Genomic DNA, 25,045 nt, shown 5'->3' with positions numbered 1-25,045 from the left:
ATTTCACTGCTATACGAGGTTTGCCTCCACGCCATATGATTTTTCTGACAGCTATGTTCAAGGATCTCAGATCTCTTTTGTTTAATAGAAAAGGCAACATAAGCATTGGGTATAGTAATCTTGGTAATGTCACCATTTTAATAAGGCTGATTCGCCCCATGAGGGACAAAGGCAGGGAGCTCCACTGCTGGAGCTGCCTGCAAAGACTAGTGCAGTGGTTCGAGAGATTAGGAGTCATACATACTTTGAGGATTCCTATGTAAGTAGATGCCTAGATACGTGAGTTTGTTCCCCACTTCAGTGAAAGGGTAGCTCCCCTGGCTATTGGAATGCTTATTTAGCCATAGGATCTCTGATTTCCCTGTATTGAGCTTGTAGCCGGAAAAGGCTCCAAAGTCTTGGATAATGTTAAGAATGTTGGGAATATGCCTGGCGGGATCCTCCACAAATAGCATCATATCATCGGCATATAGGGCCAATCTTTGAGGCTTGCCGTGTAACATGATACCTGGGAAGTTTTGTCGGAGTTTGATGGCCAATGGTTCCAGCACTAGATCAAATAGCAACGGGGACAGGGGGCAACCCTGCCTCGTGCCCCTCTGCAAAACAAAATCAGGGGAGAACACGCCATTAGCAAGAACCCGAGCCACCGGTCGCGAGTATGTTTTGGCTGGTTTGCGCAAACGATCCAATGACATTGAAACGCGCTAAGGCATTGTCCAAATGGTCCCACTCCACTCGATCAAAGGCCTTCTCTGCCGCCAGGGATAGCAGGAAGGCCTCCGATAGGTCATTTCTGTGTTGCCCCCCACCTCTCCTCCAACAAAAGTCGATAACCTGCAGAACCCGCCTCAAGTTGACTGCTGATGAACGTTTATAGACAAAACCTGTCTGATCTGAGTGGAGAAGGGTTGGCAAAAGAATCTTCAGGTGTCCCGCCAGCACTGCCATAAAGATCTTATAGTCAACGTTCAATAGTGAGATGGGTCTGTATGATTCCGGTAGGGAGTGGTCTTTCCCTGCCTTGGGAATGAGTGTTATATGAGCTGCTGAAAAGTCTGATGATGGCGAGAGTCCATCTTGGAAGTATCCATTGTACATCTTCAATAAAGTTTTAGATACATTGGATTGTAGTAAACGGTAGAACTCTGCAGGTAAACCATCAGGACCCGGCGCCTTGCCCAGAGCCATGCCCAATATAGCCCTATCCATCTTGTCTGCGGTGATAGGAGAGTTTAGTTGTTCCACTTGGTCTTGGCTAAGCCGGGGTAGGTTCAAGGAGGACCAGAATGATTCACTGACAGCTGGCGGACATGCTGGCTGCTTAGTATATAATGCAGTATAATATTCTGCAAACCCCTTGACAACATCTATGGGGGTAGTATGCGTCTTCCCTCCATATCTCAGAGAGGCGACATCCCTCTTTGCCGTCCGGGATTTAATTATGGAGGCCAACATTTTTCCCGACCGGTTCCCGAATCTATAAAATTTGGAGGCTGTTTTAATTAATCCCGACACTGCCTGTTGTGACATGAAAGCGTCTAGGTTTTCCTTACCTATAATATAAGCGTCGTATAGCTCTCTAGTTTTACAGGAGCAGTATTCCCGGTAGGCCACAACCAGGCTCTTTTCCAGGGACACATATCTAAGTTGGGTTTTACGACGAAGATCGGCCAGATAGGAAATTATGTTGCCTGCTAGGACCACTTTAGCTGTTTCCCACAACAATTGAGGATCTTCTACGTGGGCCAGATTATCTGTGTAAAAATCATTCCAGGAATGGATCAGGAATTGTTTGAAAGGTACCGAGGTGCTTAAATAGCTTGGGAATCTCAAGGTGTTTCTGTTAGCGGGGTGTCTGTGAGGATGGAGCGTAAGCTCCACTGGTGCATGATCAGACAACAGGATGTCATGTATCTTGACCTGCTGGACTAATGAAAAAACCAGATCAGAAATCATAAAAAGGTCTATCCTGGACAATGATGCTTTGGCCTTGGAAATGAAAGAATAATCTCTACCCTCAGGATGACGTAGCCGCCATATATCACATATCCCGAGTTCCTTTTCTAGGTTATTGAAAATCTTTTTCTCAAACTGCCCCTTGTATTTAGGCCGTTTGGCCTCTAAGGGGCCTGTAGTCTGTCACACACTGTGTCGGGTGCAAGGTTAAAATCTCCCCCCAGTATGATCTTAGTGTCTAGGTATTGTGTGAGAGCTCTGATAAGTTGGGTCCAAAAAATTGGGCTTTTCTGGTTGGGGGCGTATAGGTTGCACAAGGTGTAGAGATGAGAGCCCAGTTTGATCTGTACTATGAGGTAACGACCCTCCGAGTCTTTATGAGTTTTAATGACATCTATAGCCAGTTTTTTACCAAAGAGGATAATTTAGCCTCTGCTAGAGCTAGTGTATGAGTCATATGCAACGCTGCCCACCCAGTCTGATTTCAGCTTTTCGTGTCCAGAATCGGTCAGGTGTGTCTCCTGTAAGAAGGCGACATCAGTATGTAGCTTACGTAAGTGTGTGAGTATGGCCTTTCTTTTAATTGGTGAGTGGATTCCTCCAACATTCCAAGTAACAAATTTAGCTATCATTTACTTTACCCTCCAGAACTAAAGAGCGAGGGGTCCCCGGGGCGACGCCTGCAGAGTAAGAGGGAGAGGGGAGGAGGCAAGGGGAAAAAAAATAAAATGGACCAGCATTAGTCCCACCAGTGAAGAGGGTCCCCTGCATGCGTCCAACCACTGGAGGATCATCTCTATTCATATTTTGCAGAGTTCAAAATAAAAGCATAAGATGTTGATGCTGCGCATCAATTTTCCAATGGTCTTTGGCAAAGACAGGGGACTTCACATATTCCCACTGGTCCTCAGGGGGAAATTCCCGTAGGTAGCTCTTTTACAGTGCATAATATATCTATGAGGGTAGAAAAAAGGAAAAGGGGTGCAGCCACCTGAGACATTGGTCCACCATTCCCCATAGTGAAAAGTAATGTTATGAACAATATCATATGACTATTGCGTATCATTCTTAACAATTCAGATTTAACAGTGAACCAAAACAATACCAAGGCACAGCCATTAGGGTTCGCTATCCCCCGAAGTTGTTTCAACCTTGACAACGATATAAATAGAGCCATAAACCTTTACTCAGTAAAGTATAACCATCATAGTTCCCTGTTCTCTGAGGCAACCCGGTGGTAGGACACCGCCGCGTGCGCGCGCCTCCCCGGGTTTCTATTCAGATAGTGGGCAGTCTGAAATAGTGGATCCCCAATTCTTGCCCGGTCAGCGCTCACCGCAATGCACCGCCCCAAGCCCGCCAGACACACCCACGTGGTTACACTTTCCCAGTTGTCAGTCTGGATCAACATGCATTGCCTCTCTATGGGGGTTGTTCTGTCCTCTTTGGGTCTCTTTTTAGGAAGTCCTGCACCTCCGAAGGAGAGTCAAAGAATTTAGGGCCGTTGTCTGTTAGGAGCTTTAACCTGGCCGGGTACAGTAGGTATACTCTGCGACCCTCTCTATTTAAGGATGAGCAGATCGCAGAGAATTCCCTCCTTTTCCTCATCAACTCCAAGGAATAGTCCTGAAAGAGTAGGAGTTTAGTATTTTCAAACATCAAGGAGGGAAGTCTGCGATAGGCTAAAATGAATTATTTCTGAGACTTTGACAGATTCAGGTAGGCCCACTAGGCGAACGTTATTGCGCCTAGATCTATTTTCCAAGTCTCCCAGACGTTGGTATAGGATCTGGTTCTGATGTGTCAAATCCTCAACTTTTTTTGTATAGGCAACATTAAAGTCCTCTAACTCTGAGACCCTTTCTTCTACTTCATTAAAGCGGCTTGTTATTTGCTTAACCTCCCCCGCCAGTGTGTCTAAACCTCTTTGGATATTATCCATTTTGGGCATGAAGAGAGAAGTGAGTTGCTGCACTATGGTATGCGACTCATTAGGTTCAGGTGTGACATCCTGGCTTCTAGATGCAGAGGTCGCAGAGTTATCCAAGTTATGTTTCTGCCTCCTTTCACCCGTCTTACCCTTACTTGACATTTTAGAAGGTTCTAAGAACTTATCCATATAAAAAAAGGATGCAACTTATGTACATGCGTCTGATGACTAGGTGTAGGGTGCAAAGAGAGCCAGTGTTGTTGGATACCTGAAGCAGGAGCTCAACTTGGGTCAAAAATACAGCAGTGTGTTGACATATAATATAGATATCACGCACCTCTAATCTCCTCTGCTGTTCACGGATATACCCCTAGCCTCTAATTCTTAATAGATCAGCTACGTCTCAGGAATGGATGCAGTGTACAACCTTAGACATACAGAGTAAACACCTAGCACACCGTGTTGAGCATATAAAACATTGCATTCAGTAGTGGACAAACATGTTTGAACAGCTTATAAACATTGAAACCCTGTGCACAGCAAATCTATATATATATCAACAGTTATACACAGTGAACTGGTATCTATGTTGTTTTAGTCAAGTTGAATTGGGGCTCCCAGACTGCAGGCCCCTCCCGTTTTTAGTGTAAAAGTTCCGGTAAGCACCACAGTCCCACCCTGAATAAGTTGATCAGTTCCACAGGGCTCTGTAAACTATATCCACTACCCCGGGAAGATGGGGTCAGGTATTAAGCTAGGTTGTATCCGGAGCAATGTGCACAGACAATCGGAGGTATTGTGCAAATGTAAGTGCCCGTATTAATAAGTAGAGACCAGGATTTTTGGGGTTCTTAAGATGGCCACAGTACTTCAGTATCAGGCTTTGAGAGAGCAATGTTTATGCCCGGAAGGAGTATAGGACGGAAGGAGTATAGGATATGGGGCCTGATCTATGATGTTTAACCTCCCTTGTAATACCAAAGTGTGTTACAGGATAAACAGTTCACGGTCTCCAGTGCAGTGCTTGCCTGTTTGGGTATGTGGCACACAGTATCTTACCACACAGTACTCCTGAGTGTCATGTGTTACGAGGTCCTGTAGCTAGAGTCAGCCAAGCTGTGCGCTGAGTTTCCTCTGGGAGGGAGCAGAGCGACTGGGGCTTCCAAGATGGCGAAGTGTATTCTGCCTTTGCGCCCTTTTACTCCGATGCCGAGTTCTGTGAAAGCTAGTCTGCCTCCCGACCAACAGCCGTCTCAGCCAACTGGTTCCTTTCCGCTGCTCCTAGGATCAATCTCTTACGATCCTCTGGTCATCTGCTTCGTCGCTCTCCAGGCAGGCTATGTGAATCCGCTCCACCGTTGGGAATCTCCTACTGGCTGCCGGTCTCGGCTGCGCATCACCGTCTATGCTCCACACTCACCGCTCAGTGCTGGATTTGCTCTGTGAGCCTATGTGGTGCTAACGACGTACCGGTCACCTCTCAGCCTTCCCTCAGGGAGGTCCTCTGTCCTATCACCTGTCTGTGGGCCAAGATGGCCACGGGTGTCGGTTTGCGGGCTCTTCTTCGCACTATATGTGCTAACTTGGTTCCGGTGCGGATGCGATGGTGTTCTCCAGAACTGTGTGCGTCCAGGTACTTTCTTACCAAGGACCAGGGTTCTCGGGCTGAAAAAATCCCCCAATTTAACTTTTTGGGGTTAGCAAGCGATACGGAGCTCCTTGAGAACGTTGCTTACTCTGATCCCGCCCACCGGAAGTCTAGTGTTGTGTATTTAAGTATAGTTTTTCTGTTTGTCACTATATACCAAATGCATGGTGTTTGTATATAAACATCTTGTACTTTTCAGTCTTAAAGTGGTGTGTATTTGAAGGGATACTAAACCCAAACTTTTTCTTTCATGATTCAGATAGAGCAAGCAGGAATATAAAGCTTAGGAGCCGGACCATTTTTGGTTCAGCACTTGGGCAGCGCTTGCTGATTGGTGGCTAAATGTATCCACCAATAAAGCAAGCACTATCTAGGGTGCTGAAACTAAAATGGTCTGGCTCCTAAGCTTTACATCCCTGCTTTTCAAATAAAGATAGCAAGAGAACGAAGAAAACTTGATAATCGTAGTAAATTAGAAACTTGCTTAAAATTGCTGCTCTATCTGAATCATGAAAGGAAAAAAAATGTGGGTTTAGTGTCCCTTTAACTATGGACTTAACTCATATTAGTATATATGGCCAATGGGGCATAGTAAATAATATTGATAGATAATAGTTGGTTAAAACACCAGTTACCAAACTATTTGGGTTTAGTTGTCCTTTAAATAGAATCTCTCATTGTATGGCGTTTGGAAACAGTGTGTCACTGACTGTGCTGTATGACAGGCCTTGACAAATTTGTTCAAAATCTACGAGCCAGACTATAAATATAGGAGCTTGCAGCTTTTGCCCATCCTTATGAGTTGTTTTGCGGGAGACTTGCTGCATTGCAGAGCAGGGTCACATATATAATAACACACTCCCAGCTGCGACAGTACAGGTGCAAACAAGTGACATTAACACCCCTCCCCCATGTTGTATTATTGCAGGAGGTATTTGAGCGAGGTCTTGGCTAAAGTTGGATGTGTATTTCACAACTGCAAGGCATAGAAAGGATCTAACTTACCAGGCTAAATTTTTGGGGGTAGCTGTTGGCTGCTGGAGGCGGGAAGGGAGGAACACCAGTGGGTGTCTTGGGGGTCTAAACCAGGGCCTAGTTTTAAGGTGCCAGTGGCTCCCTGGCGCCTAGGTTTGTCGAGTCCTGCGGTATGGTATGTGTATGAATGTATAGGGGCTTTTGTTGTTCATGTAAATTCTAGGAACCAGCTCAAAAATGTAGGGAATAGATATTTGCATTTTTCATTAAAGTGAATGTGAAGTTGACTGAATGAGGGCCTGGGTTTTTAAAAATACTATTAAAAACTTTCATTCATTAAACTTTACATTGCAGAGTTTTTTTAAATACTTACCTTTTTCTTCAGCAAACAGACAGCGATCCTCCGCCAACAGCTCCTCTGTACTTACCTCAGCGATGACGAAACCGGCTTCTTCCAATCATGGCGTGCACCCCGGGGCGTCCATCTCGTGAGGCCACGCCTAAGTACAGAGGAGCTGTGGGCGGAGGATCGCGGTCTGTGTGTGCTAAAGAAAAAAGTAAGTATTAAAAAATAAATAAATGCTGCAATGTAAAGTTTAATGAATGAAAGTGCCCCTGTTTTTAATAGTATTTTTAAAAACCGGCACTCATTCATTCAACTTTACATTCACTTTAATATTTCTATTCAAGCACAAATAGAAAACCAATGCACTATATAGGAGATGGTGGGAGTAGAGTGGCAGTTATTGGCAGTCTTAGATATGGCAGGGTGGTGTAAATGTGACTGTAGCAGCACTGAAAAACAAAACAGGCAGTTTGTAATCATTCTGGCAACGCAGTACTCAGTATTTGTCGAGATATACTTTAGAGCTGCAACAACTAATCGCCATAATAGATTATGAAAATAGTTGTCAACGAATTTCATAATCGATTAGTTGGTTTGCAATTAGTTGGTCTGTGCACAGCACCAGCTGCTTTGCCCCAATGAGCTTCGGCACATGGTATTGTGTTTTATGGTTATGCCCTTAGCCTAAAAGACGTCTACAGATGTTTTACTTTTCACTTTTTTAGGACAGTATAAGTTTCTTTTTAAGTTTACAACTACTCCTGTGTTATGTGCAACCCAGAAATAAAATAGGAGTCATAATTTGGATTGCTTATATAAAATCAGGTGATTTGGGACTATGCTTTGCATGATATAGTGCCGAGCTTGTTATTTACACCTAGCCCTAGATTGATGGCATTTGTTATATGAATTGATGTCACTATTTCCTGTTTGCAGCATTTCTAGCGGATCACTTGATATTTGCTGATTATATGTACTGCATAGATAAATATGTAAGGCTGTGTCCTTTTACTGATGTATAGTCTTTAGCCCTTTTGCCTTTTTTTCTTTCTATTTTTAATTGAACCAAATTCAACCTCTGGAAGTATATATCTGTTATTTTAAGAGTGGACTAGATATTTTCCCCCTAACCCTATAGCTGGTTGTTTACCATTGCATATAGATATTCAAGATATTTTTATATTAAAATGAAATCCAGGCTTACTTTAAGAGGCCCCTTGCATTGGTGGAGAACTAACAAAGATGAATAACACACCTTGGTGAAATTGGCAAAACCCTATTTATGCATCTCAGGCACCTCAACACCATCTGAGCACCTCTTCCTTGTTGCAGGCAAAATAGCTTTCAAAAAAAGAGAGCCAGCCTCAGCCAGGCGCATGTGGTCATGTTGACATTTTTGCATTTCAATGCAAAGTTTCTGAAAGAGTGAATAACAGAATGTTATAAACAGTGGTAGTCTACCTCTTTCTACTTCTACCTCTTTACAAACAGTTTGTGGTTTTGTTTTGCTTAATTATAAAAATTTGTTCTGCTGCTTAAAAAATTGGACCAACAGTTGTTTTAATGTAAAGTTTTAGTCGGAAGTTTATATTTATGTGGATCTTATTTTAAATATAGGAAAAAAATAATTTATTTTTTATCCGATTAGTCGATTAATCGAAAAAATAAGCGGCCGATTAATCGATTATGAAAATAATCGTTAGTTGCAGCCCTAATATACTTTGCTAGATTACAGAACATAATAGGAGCAAATGGTAAGGATATGATCACAATATGTATGTACGCAGAATCTGATAAGTATACTTTTCTGTTTTTTATTGTATTTAGTGTTGTCTGTTTTTTATTTCTCCTTCAGTCCTGTGACTCATCCTCTCCGGTGCTCAGGGCACAACCTTGGCCATGCTGGCTCCTCTCCAACCCAGACCGTGAGCTCCTGGAAGAAGAAAAAAAATGGCGCACGCGGATGACATCATAGTCCTAGATGATGATGACGATGATGAAAAGCCACATTGCTCCACAGCCAAAAAGCCATCTGAGTCTCCAGCACCACAGACCAACGGCAGGAAAGGGGGAGGGGAAAGCCAGAATAAAGGACAATGTATGAGTGCAGAGAATAAGAAGCTATTTGAGGAGGTAATTTAAAGTGTCTGTTTGTCCCTCATTCTCTGCTCCTTGTTCCTTTGCATTTTTCTATCCACTCTGCTACTTTTTCCACTTAGCATTTCTACTCTACACTTACTCTTCTTTGCTAAGTTCATTTAAAGTGTTTATCTTTATAGCCTCGGTCTCTTTGCTCATCTTTCTTTGTTCCCCCTCTGGTCTTTCTGATCTTTGTTCCTCTCTTTGTGCCTTCTCTCACCGCTCCTCTCCCTGGGCCAGCGCTTCCGCTCCCCTGCTCCTCTCCTTATGACATCAATCTCCTGCTCTTTCTTTTGGTATATGAATATGTTTCCCTGCTCCTCTCCCTGGGTCACTGCTCCTCTCCCTGGGTCACTGCTCCTCTCCCTGGGTCACTGCTCCTCTCCCTGGGTCACCACTCCTCTCTCTCTGGGTCACCGCTCCTCTCTCTCTGGGTCACCGCTCCTCTCTCTCTGGGCCACTGCTCCTCTCTCTCTCTCTCTGGGCCACTGCTCCTCTCTCTCTCTCTCTCTCTCTGGGCCACTGCTCCTCTCTCTCTCTCTCTCTCTGGGCCACTGCTCCTCTCTCTCTCTCTGGGCCACTGCTCCTCTCTCTGGGCCACTGCTCCTCTCTCTCTCTGGGCCACTGCTCCTCTCCCTCTCTCTGGGCCACTGCTCCTCTCTCTCTCTCTGGGCCACTGCTCCTCTCTCTCTCTCTGGGCCACTGCTCCTCTCTCTCTCTCTGGGCCACTGCTCCTCTCTCTCTCTCTGGGCCACTGCTCCTCTCTCTCTCTCTGGGCCACTGCTCCTCTCTCTCTCTCTGGGCCACTGCTCCTCTCTCTCTCTCTGGGCCACTGCTCCTCTCTCTCTCTCTCTGGGCCACTGCTCCTCTCTCTCTCTCTCTGGGCCACTGCTCCTCTCTCTCTCTCTCTGGGCCACTGCTCATCTCTCTCTCTCTCTGGGCCACTGCTCCTCTCTCTCTCTCTCTCTCTGGGCCACTGCTCCTCTCTCTCTCTCTCTCTCTCTCTCTGGGCCACTGCTCCTCTCTCTCTCTCTCTCTCTCTCTCTCTCTCTCTCTCTCTCTCTCTCTCTCTCTCTCTCTCTCTCTCTCTCTCTCTCTCTCTCTCTCTCTCTCTCTCTCTCTCTCTCTCTCTCTCTCTCTCTGGGCCACTGCTTCTCTCTCTCTCTCTCTCTCTCTCTCTCTCTCTGGGCCACTGCTTCTCTCTCTCTCTCTCTCTCTCTCTCTCTCTCTCTCTGGGCCACTGCTCCTCTCTCTCTCTCTCTCTCTGGGCCACTGCTCCTCTCTCTCTCTCTCTCTCTCTCTGGGCCACTGCTCCTCTCTCTCTCTCTCTCTCTGGGCCACTGCTCCTCTCTCTCTCTCTCTCTCTCTCTGGGCCACTGCTCCTCTCTCTCTCTCTCTGGGCCACTGCTCCTCTCTCTCTCTCTCTCTGGGCCACTGCTCCCCTGCTCCTCTCCCTGGACCAGCACTCCAGAAGTGAATTAGAAACTTAATTAAAATTGCATGCTTTGTCTATGTCATAAAAGAAAAAAGTTGGGTTCAATGTCCCTTTAAACGCATTATTTTGTTTGTTCTCTCCATCCATCCATCCATCCATCCATCTATCTATGTTATTTTGCATCTGTTTCTCTTGTTTCACCTGTCTGTACTTCTTATATGCCCTTTCAAACTTTTTTTGTTTTGTTACCCAAGTGGGGTGCTGTATAGGTCGGCAATGTTTTTTGGAGTAGGTACAGTTCTGTAAAAGAATGTTCGTGGTCTGTTCATTGTCCAGGGAAGTTAATGTTTCAGGAAAATATTTGGTCTGGAAAAGAGGATGTTTGTGGATTGTTCTTTTCCCAGAAGGTGGAATGTTAGGACAGTGTGCAGGGTCTATAAAAGTGTGTACAGTTTAAAAAAAATTTGCTTATCACATTGGGCATGTATATAGCCTTGAATAGAGGCTATTTGCAGTGTTTTCCGGGGCAAGGGAAGAGTCTGAAGGTTTGGTTTAGGAAATAAGATTATTTTGATGTAATGCAGGGTTTAAATGAGAGAAGGTCTCAATTTTATAGGGCCCATGAGTAGTTTTTTTTTAGTGCTGTGAAGGAGTTGAGGATAATACTTGGGTACTTTTTTATTGTTCATGCAAACTGATTTTTGTGTTGGGTGTATGGCTATGTGTATTTGTGTTAGGTCTATGGCTACTTGTATTTGTGTTAGGTGTATGGCTACGTGTATTTGTGTTAGGTGTATGGCTATGTGTATTTGTGTTAGGTGTATGGCTATGTGTATTTGTGTTAGGTGTATGGCTACGTGTATTTGTGTTAGGTGTATGGCTACGTGTATTTGTGTTAGGTGTATGGCTACGTGTATTTGTGTTAGGTTTATGGCTATTTAAAAGAAAACATTTGAAATGCAGGATCCAGGGAATAATTTGTGAATTTCTCAGGTTTAGTTTAACCCACTTCTTAATCTACATTATCACATGTGGCTGTTGTCTAAATCTTAGACTAATCTCTGAATACTACCTCTCTAAACACAAATGCACTTTTTTTTTTCTCTCTCTTTTTCTCTCTTCCTTCCATTAAATTCTCACTCCTTGTTTCTTTTTATCTCTTTGCCAACAACCTTTTAATGAAGTCCTTCTTGTACAAACAGCATTTTTACTCTCCTGGATTATATTAGTGCTGATGCAGAATTTGGAGTATGATCAATCCTCATTCCAATATCCAACAAATCTTGGTCCACAGCACTACTTTGTGTAAATAACTTTTGATTTTTTTTATTGAGATAATATTCAATTGCAACACAACAGCGGCAAGAAAAATAAATATTGTACACCATGCATGGAGCGGTAGTCCTTTAAGGAGCAATTATAAGTCCAGTAAGCATAGTCCCAGTTAAAGTGGTGTCCATATAATTAAAGGGATACTGAACCCACATTTTTTTCTTTCATGATTCAGATAGAGCAGGCAACTTTTTAAATTATTCCTACTATCTATTTTTCTTCATTCTCTTGGTATCTTTATTTAAAAAAGCAGGAATGTAAGCTTACGAGCCGGCCCATCTTTAGTTCAGCACCTAGGTTGTACTTGCTGATTGGTGGCTAAATGGTATTCACCAATCGGCAAGAGCTATCCAAGGTCTGAACCAAAAATGGGCCGGCTCGTAAGCTTACATTCCTGCTTTTTCAAATAAAGATAGCAAGAAAACGAAGAAAAATTAATAGGAGTAAATTAGAAAGTTGCTTAAAATTGTGTTCAGTATCCCTTTAATCATGAGTATTCTTAAAAAGGTGCTTGCTGCTGTGGCAGAAATATAACCTACAAATGTAAATAATCTGAAAAATAGAGAAAAACCAAGAGAAAAAAATAAATTGAAATGAATAGAAAAAAAATAAACACCTCCAAGACTAAATTTGATACGTAAAATAGATTTCTTTTTTAAGACACGATGAGTCCACGGATCATCTTAATTACTAATGGGAAATTCACCTCCTGGTCAGCGGAGAAGGCAAAGAGCACCACAGCAGAGCTGTTAAATAGCTCCTCACTTCCCTCCCACCCCAGTCATTCTCTTTGCCTACGTTAGTGATAGGAAGTGGCAAAGTGAGGTGTTAGATTAGATTCTTCAATCAAGAATTTATTATTTTTAAAGTAGTGCACGATTGTGCTGCTTTGTTCTAGGGTGTAGCCATAGTCCATATCAGTCTCTTCAGTAGAGCTTTGGTGGCTTTAGAGCAATGGGAACTTACAGCAGTGGGACATAATTCTCACTGCGCCTCCCATACATTGAATGCTGCCCTTACCAAGAAAACCTGAGGGATATTTACTCAGGACTTTCGTTATATTACAGGTTAATTGGGAGGGAGAGGACCTCTTAAACCTGGAATTGCCTTGCTTTCAGGCAGAAAATGAGGTAAGTGCTGACTTTCTTTCTGGGGAGTGGAAGTAAGCTCAGAAAAAGGTTAGACACTTTATTTTTTATTTATACCTCATTAAATTTGGGCATTAATTCTCCTAGACGTTTTAGGGGACACCTTAGACAGTTGGACGCAGGCACTGGGGCTGTATGTGATACATTAGCTCTCCTCCCTGCGGTTTATTAATAGCCGACCGGGACATTGCATATTGAAATAAGCTATAACTGCAAGCTCAATGGCGGGCTCAATGTGAGAGTCTAGGACGAACAGCTACCCAATACATTGAATGTTGATGTGGGCTAGTGCTGCGGGCTCAATGTGGGGTGGTTCCACGTTTGCACTGTGTGTCTGGGACTGACAGCTACCCAATACATTGCATGTTGATGTGGGCTAATACTGCAAGCTCAATGTGAGGTGGTTCCACGTTTATGCTGTATGTCTGGGACTGGCATCTGCCCAGTACATTGCATGTTGATACAGACTAGTGTTGCCATGCTGTTTGAGGCTGGAGCGGTCTGTTGTTGGTCTCCCAACGCTTTCATTTGTAAAATATTAATGGCGACCGGGAAATGGTTTTTGGTAACGCCCACGATGGGCAGAGTTTTCGTGTGGCGCCAATGTTGTTGCGCACCACATTGCTAAAACTTCCGTTATCGGAAGGAACAGTGGAGAAATCTAGGTGTTTGTTCTTAGTACAAGACAGAACTATAGCAATGAGTCCGGAATTTTTGTGGAGCAGAAGGGCTGCCAGGCACCTCAGCTAGGTTTGCTGAGGCGTAGAAGTGGTTGCAATATCGTGTACCGAATCAGACATGTTTACACAAGGGCCCAAGTACCTCGCAGTGATAAATAATAAGGGTTACACTTTAAAAGTTAGAGACACAGTAAAGTGCATAAAAAAGTTATTTTAAAAATTAAAGAGACAGTAATGTTTTTTCTGTGTCAGTTTTTTTATTTGATAATCACCTATATGTAAGTCTCATTATTTGAAAACAAATGTGGTAACACCAATCCCTTTCTCTATTCTTTATGTTGTGAGAGATTTTTCTATAGGGATATTAAAAAATTTAATTTTTTGATAGCCCACACATGCAGTGCCCTTTGCAAGACATTGCCTCCTAATATCATTGAAGCGATCGATATATGTTGCATTGTTTGTTTTTCTCATGCTAGGGAAAACAATTGAGGAAATGTATTTAATCAGTTAATTTTGCTGATACTGTAGTCGCTATTCCGAATTTTCTTCCTTGAGGCCTGTAGAGGAAGATTCTTCGGTAGTATATAAGGAGGAAATCTCAGACTCTGTCTGGGTAATTCCTTTTTTTAGTACTGAGGTTGTACAAGCTTAAACTAAGCTTGTACACCTCCGTTTGCTACTTAAGGATGCTACCCTGAACGTTGGTCAATCCTAATAAGTCCAGTAAGCTATATAAACAATTTGACGTGCCCTTCATGGTAGAAGCTTTGTTTGTACCAAATAGGGCTACAATGATTGGATAGGGGGGTTCCCCCTTTTCTCCAAATAGAGCAGATCCTATCAAAGGATGTGTGTCGGTCAGGGGTTAAAATTACCTATGGTTTGTATTGCTCTCTTACCAGTGCGGCGGCGTACTGGTTGATGCGTTGTCTGATCATATTCGTTCAGATACTCCTCTCGAGGAATTCCAGGATAGGATAAAGGCGATTCAGCTAACCAACTCCTTTATTTCAGATGCTCCCCTTCAGGTTTTGGTCTGGGAGCTGAGATTTCAGGCTTTACCATATGGTCGCAGAGCGTTACGGAAAGGTCTTGGTCTGCGGATGCCTCATCTTAGTATAATCTTTTGATGATTCCTTACAAGGGGAAGACCTTGTTTGGATCTGGCCGGTCGGAGATTATCTCTGATATCACGGTAAGGGTCATCTTCTCATTCAAGATAAGAGAAACAAACATATAAGGACGACAGAGCAATTTTCTTTCCTTTTGAAATTTCAAGGGAAATTCTTCCTCTGCCGCCTCCAATCGGGTACAGACCTCACCTGCATGGAGACCCAATCAATCTTGGAATAAAAGGAAAACCATCCAAAAAGCCTGCTGTCGAATCAAAGACAGCATGAAGGGCATGCCCCCGATCCGGGACCGGATCTTGTAGGGGGCAGACTTTCTTCTTTGCTCAGGCTTGGGTTAGAGATGTTCAGTATCCCTGGGCAATAGAAATAGTGTCCCAGGGATACAAACTAGAGTTCAGTAGTTTTCCTCCCAGAGGCAGGTCTCTACTTTCAAGATTATCTGCAGATCAGACAAAAAGAGAGGCGTTCTTACGCTGCGTGATTTTTCCAGTTCCAATACAGGAACAAGGTCGGGGTTTTTACTCCAATCTGTTCGTGGTTCTTAAAGAAGAGGGAAACTTCAGACCAATTTTAGATCTCAAGAGTCTAAACGATTTTTTTCAGAGTACCGTCCTTCAAGATGGAAACTATTCGTTCCATTCTTCCTCTGATCCAAGAGGGTCAGTTTATGACAACAGTGGATTTAAAGGACGCGTACCTGCACATCACCATTCACAAGAATCATCACAAGTTTCTAAGGTTTTTCCTTTCTGGACAAATATTACCAGTTCGTGGCTCTTCTCTTCGGTCTTGCCACAGCTCCCAGAATTTAAAAAAAAAGACACAAATGATCTGGGGTCACTGTTGGCGGTGCTTCGGTTAAGGAACATTGCAGTGGTGCCCTATCTGGACGACATCCTAGTCCAGGCACCATCTTTAGAACAAGCAAGATTCCACACAGACTTGGTGTTATCCTTCCTGCGATCTCACAGTTGGAAGGTATATTTGGAAGAGAGTTCTTTAGTCCCAAATACAAGGGTAACTTTCTTGGGAACTATAATAGATTCCCTATCAATGTAGATTTTTCTGATGGAAGTCAGGAAATCAAAGCTTATCGATACTTGTCGATTCCTTCAGTCCACTCCTCGGCCATCAGTGGCTCAGTGCATGGAGGTAATCGGGCTGATGGTGGCGGCAATGGACATCTTCCCGTCTGCTTGGTTCCGCCTCAGATCTCTGCAGTTAAGCATGCTATGGCAAATGGAACGGAGATTATGCGGATTTGTCTCCTCGAATATTACTGGAGCAGGAGACAAGGGATTCTTTTTTTAATGGTGGTTGTCTCTGGATCATCTTTCCCAGGGAACCTGCTTTCGCAGACCATCTGGGGTGATTGTGTCAACAGACGCCAGCCTTCTGGGGTGGGGAGCAGTCTGGGGTTCCCTAAAGGCTCAGGCTGTGTGGACTCAGTCACAGTCTGTTCTTCCTATAAACATCCTGGAGCTGAGAGCGATCTTCCATGCTCTTCTGGCCTCAGTTAGTCTTGGCCCAGTTTATCAGGTTCCAGTCGGACAACATAACTTCAGTGGCTGACATCAATCATCAGGGAGGAACGAGGAGTTCCTTAGCGATGACAGAGGTAACCAAGATAATTCAGTGGGCGGGGCCCATTCTTGTTGGCTGTCGGCGATCCACATTCCAGGGGTGGATAACTGGGAGGCGGACTTCCTGAGCAGGCAGTCTTTTTTTTCTTCCGGAAGTTTTCTCCAGCCTGATTCTCACAGGATTTGGTTTACTGATATGGTGGACTTGTCATCTCTGCCACCTTGGATACTTCCGTTGAGGAAGGACCTTCTAGTTCAAGGGTTCTTCCATCACCCAAATCTAATTTCCTAGAAAGCTGACTGCTTGGAGATGAATGCTTACTTCAATCCAAGCAAGGTTTTTCTGACTCGGTCATAGAGACTATGATTCAGGCTCGTAAGCCTGTAACTAGGAAGATAAGATAAGATATGGCATAAATATCTCTATTGGTGTGAATCCAAAGGCTACTCATGGAGTAGAGTTAGGATTCCTAGAATTTTGTCTTTTCTCCAAGAAGGTTTGGTGAAAGGCTTATCGACTAGTTCCCTAAAGGGTCAAATCTCTGCCTTATCTATTTTGTTTCACAAACGTCTGGCGGATGTTCCAGATGTACAATCATTTTGTCAGGCCTTGGTCAGGATCAAGCCTGTGTTCATACCAGTTACTCCTCCATGGAGTCTGAATTTAGTTCTCAAAGTTCTTCTAGGGGCTCTGTTTGAGCCTATGCATTCCTTAGATATTAAGTTGTTATCTTGGAAAGTTTTATTTCTTGTTGCTATTTCTTCTGCTCGTAGATTGTCAGAGCTCTCGACATTGCAGTATGAGTCTCCTTACCTTATTTTCCATTCAGATAAGATAGTTTTACGTACTAAATTAGGATTTCTTCCTAAGGTTCTTTCTGATCAGAACATTAATCAGGAGATTGTTGTTCCTTCCTTGTGTTCTAATCCTTCTTCTCAGATGGAACGACTCTGTACAATTTGGATGTGGTCCATGCTTTAAAGTTTTCTCGGGAAAACGTAAGGGATAGAAGGCTACGGCTACTTCTCTTTCTTTTTGTCTGAAGAGTATCATACGTTTTGCATATGAGACTGTTGGACAGCAGCCTCCAGAGAGAGTTACGACTCATTTTTACGAGGGTTGTTGCTTCCTCATGGGCATTCACGAATGAAGCTTTTGTGGAACAGATTTGCAAGGCTGCAACTTGGTCCTCTCTTCAGACTTTTTCAAAGTTCTTCAAATTTGATACTTTTATTTCGGCTGAGGCCGCTTTTGGGAGAAAGGTTCTTCAAACAGTGGTGCCTTCTGTTTAGGTTACCTGTCTTGTCCCTCCCGTATCATCTGTGTACTCTAGCTTGGGTATTGAATCCCATTAGTAATTAAGATGATCCGTGGACTCATTGTGTCTTAAAAAAGAAAAGAAAATTTATGCTTACATGATAAATTTATTTCTTTTTTTACATGAGTCCACGGCCCGCCCTGTTCTTTTAGACAGGTTGTGCGTTATTGTAAACTTCAGACACCTCTGCACCTTGGCTTTTCCTTTCTCTTCCTAACTTCGGTCGAATGACTGGAGCGGGAGGGAAGGGAGGAGCTATTTAACAGCTCTGCTGTTGTGCTCTTTGCCTCCTCCTGCTGACCAGGAGGTGAATATCCCATTAGTAATTAAGATGATCCGTGGACTCATCCCGTCAAAAAAGAAATAAATTTATCAGGTAAGCATAAATTTTCTTTTTTCATGTAAGTGGCAAGAGTCCATGAGCTAGTGACGTATGAGATATTCATTCCTACCAGGAGGGGGCAAAGTTTCCCAAACCTCAAAATGCCTATAAATACACCTCCCACCACACACATACCTCAGTTTTACAAACTATACCTTCCTGTGGAGGTGGTAAAGCAAGATGTGCTTGATTTTCTTCTGTGAAATGTGCTTCTAAGCATTTTGAAGCCCAATTCCTCTCAGAGTACAGTGTTTGTCAGAGGGATGTGAAGGGAGTACTGCCGGTTGATTTAGTGGTTTCACCCATGGGAAATCCTTTCAAAGGCTCTCTGTAATCGGTCGCAGGGATTCATGCACTGCCTCCCTTTTCAGATCGACTTTATGCTCCTATACCATTATCTCTGCTGATATTTTTCAGTACTGGTTTGGCCGTTTGTGGATGGGTGTCTTCTGGTAAGTATGTATAATTTTTTTAAGACACTCTTAGCTATGTTTGGCGCTTTATGTTATCAAGTTTTAAATATATGTATTTCTTCTATAAGGTACGACGAGTCCATGGATTCATCCTTTACTTGTGGGATATTATCCTCCTGCTAACAGGAAGTGGCAAAGAGCACTACAGCAGAGCTGTCTATATAGCTCTTCCCTTAGCTCCACCCCCCCATTCATTCTCTTTGCCTACTCTAAGTACTAGGAAGGGTAAAGTGAAAGAGGTGATAAAATATTCGTTTTTTATTTCTTCAAGCAAGAGTTTTTTATTTTAAATGGTACCGGTGTGTACTATTTACTCTCAGGCTGCAGATGGATGAAGACTTCTGCCTGGAGGCTGATGATCTTAGCCTTTGTCACTAAGATCCAGAGAAGTTCCCACAGAATGGCTGAGGAGTACAAGAAACTTTAGTGTGAGGAACCCTTTCATGCTATAAGCAGTGAGGTATGTTCAGTCATTTTTTTCTGGAGAGACTGTGGTATTTCAGAATTGGCTGACAATATCCCCATGAGGGAGAGGGTAAGCAGTAATCCTAAAAGATATAGAGGGGTATTACTAAGCTTGCATAAGGGGCTAATAAAAAAATGGTTGACACTGCAGGCAAACGTTTTGTGAACTGGGAGTGCTGATAACATTTTTGGGAACTGAAAGAGTTTATTTCAATAACGTTTTTTTGTGACTTTATTGAGGGTACACTTGGCTTCTGGTTTGGGTTTTAGAACCCACATGGCTAGTTTGGAAACGCTCGGGTGCGGTTCCTTTAGGCTGTAAAAACATTGAGTGAGATGGGCGGAGCCTATTTTCGCGCCTCAGTTGCGCAGTTGTAATTGCAGCAAGCTCCAACTCCGGTGGGCCCTTGTGGAAGTGTTGGGCCAAATCAAAGCTTTAACTCCATTTTTCCAACCCCTGAGGGCAGGTAAGCGCTACAGCAGGGCTGTGGCAAGGTGCAGGGGGTGTTTTTGTCCGGATTTAGGCCTATTAACGATCCTGTTTTACACAGTAAAGGGTTAACTGTTCCTTTCTTTGTGGGGCAATCTCAGCTGCATTATTTGTATATCAAAAAAATTGAAAGGATTGGTGTATTTTAAGGCAGTTTTGCAGAACGTGTATGCTTTTTTTCTCTTAAAGGCGCAGTACCGTTTTTTTTCAGATTGTTATTTTTTCACTAAATAAAGTGTTTTCAAGCTTGTTTGTGGTCATTACTAGCCTGTTCAACATGTCTGACATTGAGGAAAGCCAATGTTCAATGTGTTTAGAAGCCATTGTGGAACCCCCACTTAGAATGTGTCCCTCATGCACTGAATGGTCAATAAATTGCAAAGAACATATTTTAGCTAATAAAAGTATGTCACAGGATGATTCTCAGTCAGAAGGGAATCAGGTTATGCCATCTAATTCTCCCCAAGTGTCACAACCATTAACGCCCGCACAAGTGACGCCAAGTACTTCTAGTGCGTCTAATTCTTTCACCCTGCAAGATATGGCCGCAGTTATGAATACTACCCTCACAGAGGTTTTATCTAAGCTGCCTGGGTTGAAGGGGAAGCGCAGTAGGTCTGGTGTGAGAGTAAATGCTGAGCCCTCTGACACTTTATTAGCCATATACGATGTACCCTCACAATGTTCTGAGTTGGAGGTGAGGGATTTGCTGTCTGAGGGACAGATTTCTGATTCAGGAAAGATATGACGGCTTTTAAATTTAAACTAGAACACCTCCGCTTATTGCTCAGGGAGGTTTTAGCGACTCTGGATGATTGTGACCCTATTTTAGTTCCAGAGAAATTGTGTAAAATGGACAGATATCTAGAGGTTCCTGTCTACACTGATGTTTTTCCGGTCCCTAAGAGGATTTCAGACATTGTTACTAAGGAGTGGGATAAACCAGGTATTCCGTTTTCTCCCCCTTCTACTTTTAAGAAAATGTTTCCCATATCAGACGCCATGCGGGACTCATGGCAGACGGTCCCTAAGGTGGAGGGATCTATTTCTACCCTGGCTAAGCGTACAACTATACCTATTGAGGACAGTTGTGCTTTCAAAGATCGTATGGATAAAAAATTAGAGGGTCTCTTAAAGAAAATATTTATTCATCAGGGTTTTCTTCTGCAACCTATAGCGTGCATTGTTCCTGTAACTATTGCAGCTGCTTTTTGGTTCGAGGCTCTAGAGGAGGCTCTTCAGGTTGAGACCCCATTGGATGATATTCTGGATAGAATTAGGGCTCTCAAACTAGCTAATTCTTTCATTACAGATGCCGCTTTTCAACTGGCTAAATTAGTGGCAAAGAATTCAGGTTTTGCCATTTTAGCGCGTAGAGCGTTATGGCTTAAGTCCTGGTCTGCTGATGTGTCATCGAAATCTAAGCTTTTAGCCATCCCTTTCAAAGGTAAGACCCTATTCGGGCCTGAACTGAAAGAGATCATTTCAGACATCACTGGAGGAAAAGGCCATGCCCTTCCTCAGGATAAGACAAATAAGATGAGGACCAAACAAAATAATTTTCGTTCCTTTCGAAACTTCAAAGATGGTACCTCTACAAGAGGGGAATTTTGCTCAATCCAAGTCGGTCTGGAGACCTAACCAGACTTGGAACAAAGGTAAACAGGCCAAGAAGCCCGCTGCTGCCACGAAGACAGCATGAAGGGTAGCCCCCGATCCGGGACCGGATCTAGTAGGGGGCAGACTTTCTCTCTTTGCTCAGGCTTGGGCAAGAGACGTTCAGGACTCCTGGGCGTTAGAAATCGTAACCCAGGGCTATCTTCTAGATTTCAAGGATTCTCCTCCAAGGGGCAGATTCCATCTTTCTCAATTGTCTGTAAACCAGACAAAAAGAGAGGCGTTCTTATGCTGTGTAGAAGACCTCTATACCATGGGAGTGATCTGCCCAGTTCCGAAAACAGAACTGTTTGTGGTTCCCAAGAAAGAGGGAACCTTCAGACCAATTTTAGATCTCAAGATCCTAAACAAATTCCTCAGAGTCCCATCCTTCAAGATGGAGATCATTCGGACTATTTTACCAATGATCCAGGAGGGTCAATATATGACCACCGTGGACTTAAAGGATGCGTTTCTACACATCCCTATCCACAAAGATCATCACCATTTCCTCAGGTTCGCCTTCCTGGACAAGCATTACCAGTTTGTGGCTCTTCCCTTTGGGTTGGCCACAGTTCCCAGAATTTTCACAAAAGTGCTAGGGTCCCTTTTTTCATTTCTCAGGCCGCGGGGCATAGCAGTGGCACCTTATCTGGACGATATCTTAATTCAGGCGTCAACTTACCAACTAGCCAAATCTCACACGGACATCGTGTTGGCTTTTCTAAGATCTCACGGGTGGAAGGTGAACGTAAAAAAGAGTTCACTTATCCCTCTCACAAGAGTTCCATTCCTGGGAACTCTGATAGATTCGGTGGACATGAAAATTTTTCTGACGGAGGTCAGGAAATCAAAGATTTTAACCACCTGCCGAGCTCTTCATTCCATTCCTCGGCCGTCAGTGGCTCAGTGTATGGAGGTAATCGGACTAATGGTAATGGCAATGGACATAGTTCCGTTTGCTCGATTGCATCTCAGACCACTGCAACTATGCATGCTCAAACAGTGGAATGGGGATTATGCAGATTTATCTCCTCAGATAAATCTGGATCAAGAGACCAGAGACTCTCTTCTTTGGTGGTTGTCACAGGATCATCTGTCCCAGGGAATGTGTTTCCGCAGGCCAGCATGGGTCATAGTGACAACGGACGCCAGCCTATTGGGCTGGGGTGCAGTCTGGAATTCCCTGATAGCTCAGGGTGTGTGGACTCAGGAGGAGGCTCTCTTCCCGATAAATATTCTAGAACTGAGAGCGATATTCAATGGGTAGAGACTCACCCTTGCATCTATATCCCAGGAGTGGAGAACTGGGAATCGGATTTTCTAAGTCGTCAGACTTTTCATCCGGGGGAGTGGGAACTCCATCCGGAGGTGTTTGCACAATTGATTCATCAATGGGGCACACCAGAATTGGATCTGATGGCATCTCGTTAGAATGCCAAACTTCCTTGTTACGGTTCCAGATCAAGGGATCCCCAAGCAGTACTGATAGATGCTCTAGCAGTACCTTGGTCGTTCAACCTGGCTTATGTGTTTCCACCTTTTCCTCTCCTTCCGTGTCTGATTGCCAGAATCAAACAGGAGAGAGCTTCAGTGATTTTGATAGCACCTGCATGGCCACGCAGGACTTGGTATGCAGACCTGGTGGACATGTCATCTCTACCACCATGGACTCTGCCACTGAGACAGGACCTTGTCATTCAAGGTCCGTTCCAAATCTAGTTTCTCTGCGGCTGACTGCCTGGAGATTGAACGCTTGATTTTATCCAAGCAGGGATTCTCTGAGTCGGTCATAGATACCTTGATTCAGGCTCGAAAGCCTGTCACTAGGAAAAATTATCATAAGATATGGCGTAAATATCTTTATTGGTGCGAATCCAAAGGCTACTCATGGAGTAAGATCAGGATTCCTAGGATTTTGTCCTTTCTCCAAGAAGGATTGGAGAAGGGGCTATCAGCTAATTTCCTAAAGGGACAGATATCTGCTTTATCAATTTTACTGCACAAGCGTCAGGCAGATTTTCCAGAGGTTCAGTCGTTCTGTCAGGCTTTAGTTAGAATCAAGCCTGTTTTTAAACCTGTTACTCCGCCATGGAGTTTGAATTTAGTTCTTAAAGTTCTTCAAGGGGTTCCGTTTGAACCTATGCATTCCATGCATTTTTCTTTTGTAATTCATAAAGAGCATGCAATTTTAAGCAACTTTCTAATTTACTCCTATTATCAATTTTTCTTCGTTCTCTTGCTATCATTATTTGAAAAAGAAGGCATCTAAGCTTTTTTTGGTTTCAGTACTCTGGACAGCACTTTTTTATTGGTGGATGAATTTATCCACCAATCAGCAAGGACAACCCAGGCTGTTCACCAAAAATGGGCCGGCATCTAAACTTACATTCTTGCATTTCAAATAAAGATACCAAGAGACTGAAGAAAATTTGATAATATGAGTAAATTAGAAAGTTGCTTAAAATTTCATGCTCAATCTGAATCACGAAAGAAAATTTTTGGGTACAGTGTCCCTTTAAGCTTCTATCTTGGAAAGTTCTGTTTTTAGTTGCTATCTCTTCGGCTCAAAGAGTTTCTGAACTATCTGCGTAGCAATGCGACTCGCCTTATCTTGTTTTCCATGCTGATAAGGTGGTTTTGCGTACCAAACCTGGATTCCTTCCTAAGGTTGTTACTAATAAGAATATTAATCAGGAAATTGTTGTTCCTTCTCTGTGTCCTAATCCTTCCTCTAAGAAGGAGCGTCTGTTGCACAACTTGGACGTGGTTCGTGCTTTGAAGTTTTACTTGCAAGCGACCAAAGATTTCCGTCAAACATCTTCTCTGTTGTCTATTCTGGAAAACGTAGAGGTCAAAAAGCTACGGCTACCTCTCTTGCCTTTTGGCTGAAAAGCATCATCCGTTTGGCATACGAGACTGCTGGACAGCAGCCTCCTGCAAGAATTACAGCTCACTCTACTAGAGCGGTGGCTTCCACTTGGTCTTTTAAAAATGATGCTTCTGTTGAACAGATTTGTAAGACTGCGACTTGGTCTTCGCTTCATACCTTTTCCAAATTTTCCAAATTTGATACTTTTGCTTCTTCTGAGGCTATTTTTGGGAGAAAAGTTCTTCAAGCAGTGGTGCCTTCTGTTTAGCCATCTGTCTTGTCCCTCCCGTTCATCCGTGTCCTGTAGCTTTGGTATTGTATCCCACAAGTAAAGGATTAATCCGTGGACTCGTCGTACCTTATAGAAGAAAAGTAAATTTATGCTTACCTGATTAATTTCTTCTATGGTACGACGAATCCACAGCCCGCCCTGTCTTTTTAAGACAGATTATATTTTTTTATTTTAAACTTCAGTCACCTCGGCACCTTTTAGTTTCTCCTTTTTCTTCCTGTACCTTCGGTCGAATGACTGGGGGTGGAGCTAAGGTAGGAGCTATATAGACAGCTCTGCTGTGGTGCTCTTTGCCACTTCCTGTTAGCAGGAGGATAATATCCCACAAGTAAAGGATGAGTCTGTGGACTCGTCGTACCATAGAAGAAATTAATTTATCAGGTAAGCATAAGTTTACTTTTGCTTATATTTGCCAAGAGTCAGGTCTATGTATATTTTCCTTTTCTGCATACTATCAGTTTCAGTATGGAATTTATGTTTGGGAAGATTATTTTTAATTGTTTTTCTTACTTGGGGTTCCAGTTCTTTCAATTTGACTTTCTTTTCCAAATTTTTGTGGGCAAACTAGGCTCACGAGGACGCAAAATGCAGTTTTTTATGGCGCAGAAATTTTTTTTGGTGCAAAATTGCGTCTAAGGTGACGTAAGTTTAGTCATTTCCTGCGTCTTTGTGGACGCATGTTGTTTTGGTGCAAAGTAGTGCTTGTTATGACGTGAGTTGCGTCATTTCCTGATGTTAGCTTTGGCACCAAAAAATCTTTTCCTTCCTTTTTGCATCATACTTGG

The 25,045-nt window shown here is 43.3% G+C and overlaps 1 protein-coding gene across 1 annotated transcript in view; it reads left to right on the top strand.

Moving 5' to 3' along the window:
• DAXX (death domain associated protein) overlaps nucleotides 1-25,045 on the top strand; it is a 130,689-nt gene that overhangs the window by 9,794 nt on the left and 95,850 nt on the right. The window contains exon 2 of the mRNA XM_053721902.1: nucleotides 8,714-8,991. Coding sequence (XP_053577877.1) covers nucleotides 8,809-8,991 — 183 coding nt within the window. The 5' untranslated portion in view covers nucleotides 8,714-8,808. The remainder of the gene's footprint in view (nucleotides 1-8,713; nucleotides 8,992-25,045) is intronic.

This window comes from Bombina bombina, chromosome 7 (assembly GCF_027579735.1).
Source record: "Bombina bombina isolate aBomBom1 chromosome 7, aBomBom1.pri, whole genome shotgun sequence".
Classification (NCBI taxonomy): Eukaryota; Metazoa; Chordata; class Amphibia; order Anura; family Bombinatoridae; genus Bombina; species Bombina bombina.
The sequence above is the reverse complement of the archived record's forward strand: the minus strand, read 5'-3'. Positions and strand labels throughout refer to the sequence as shown.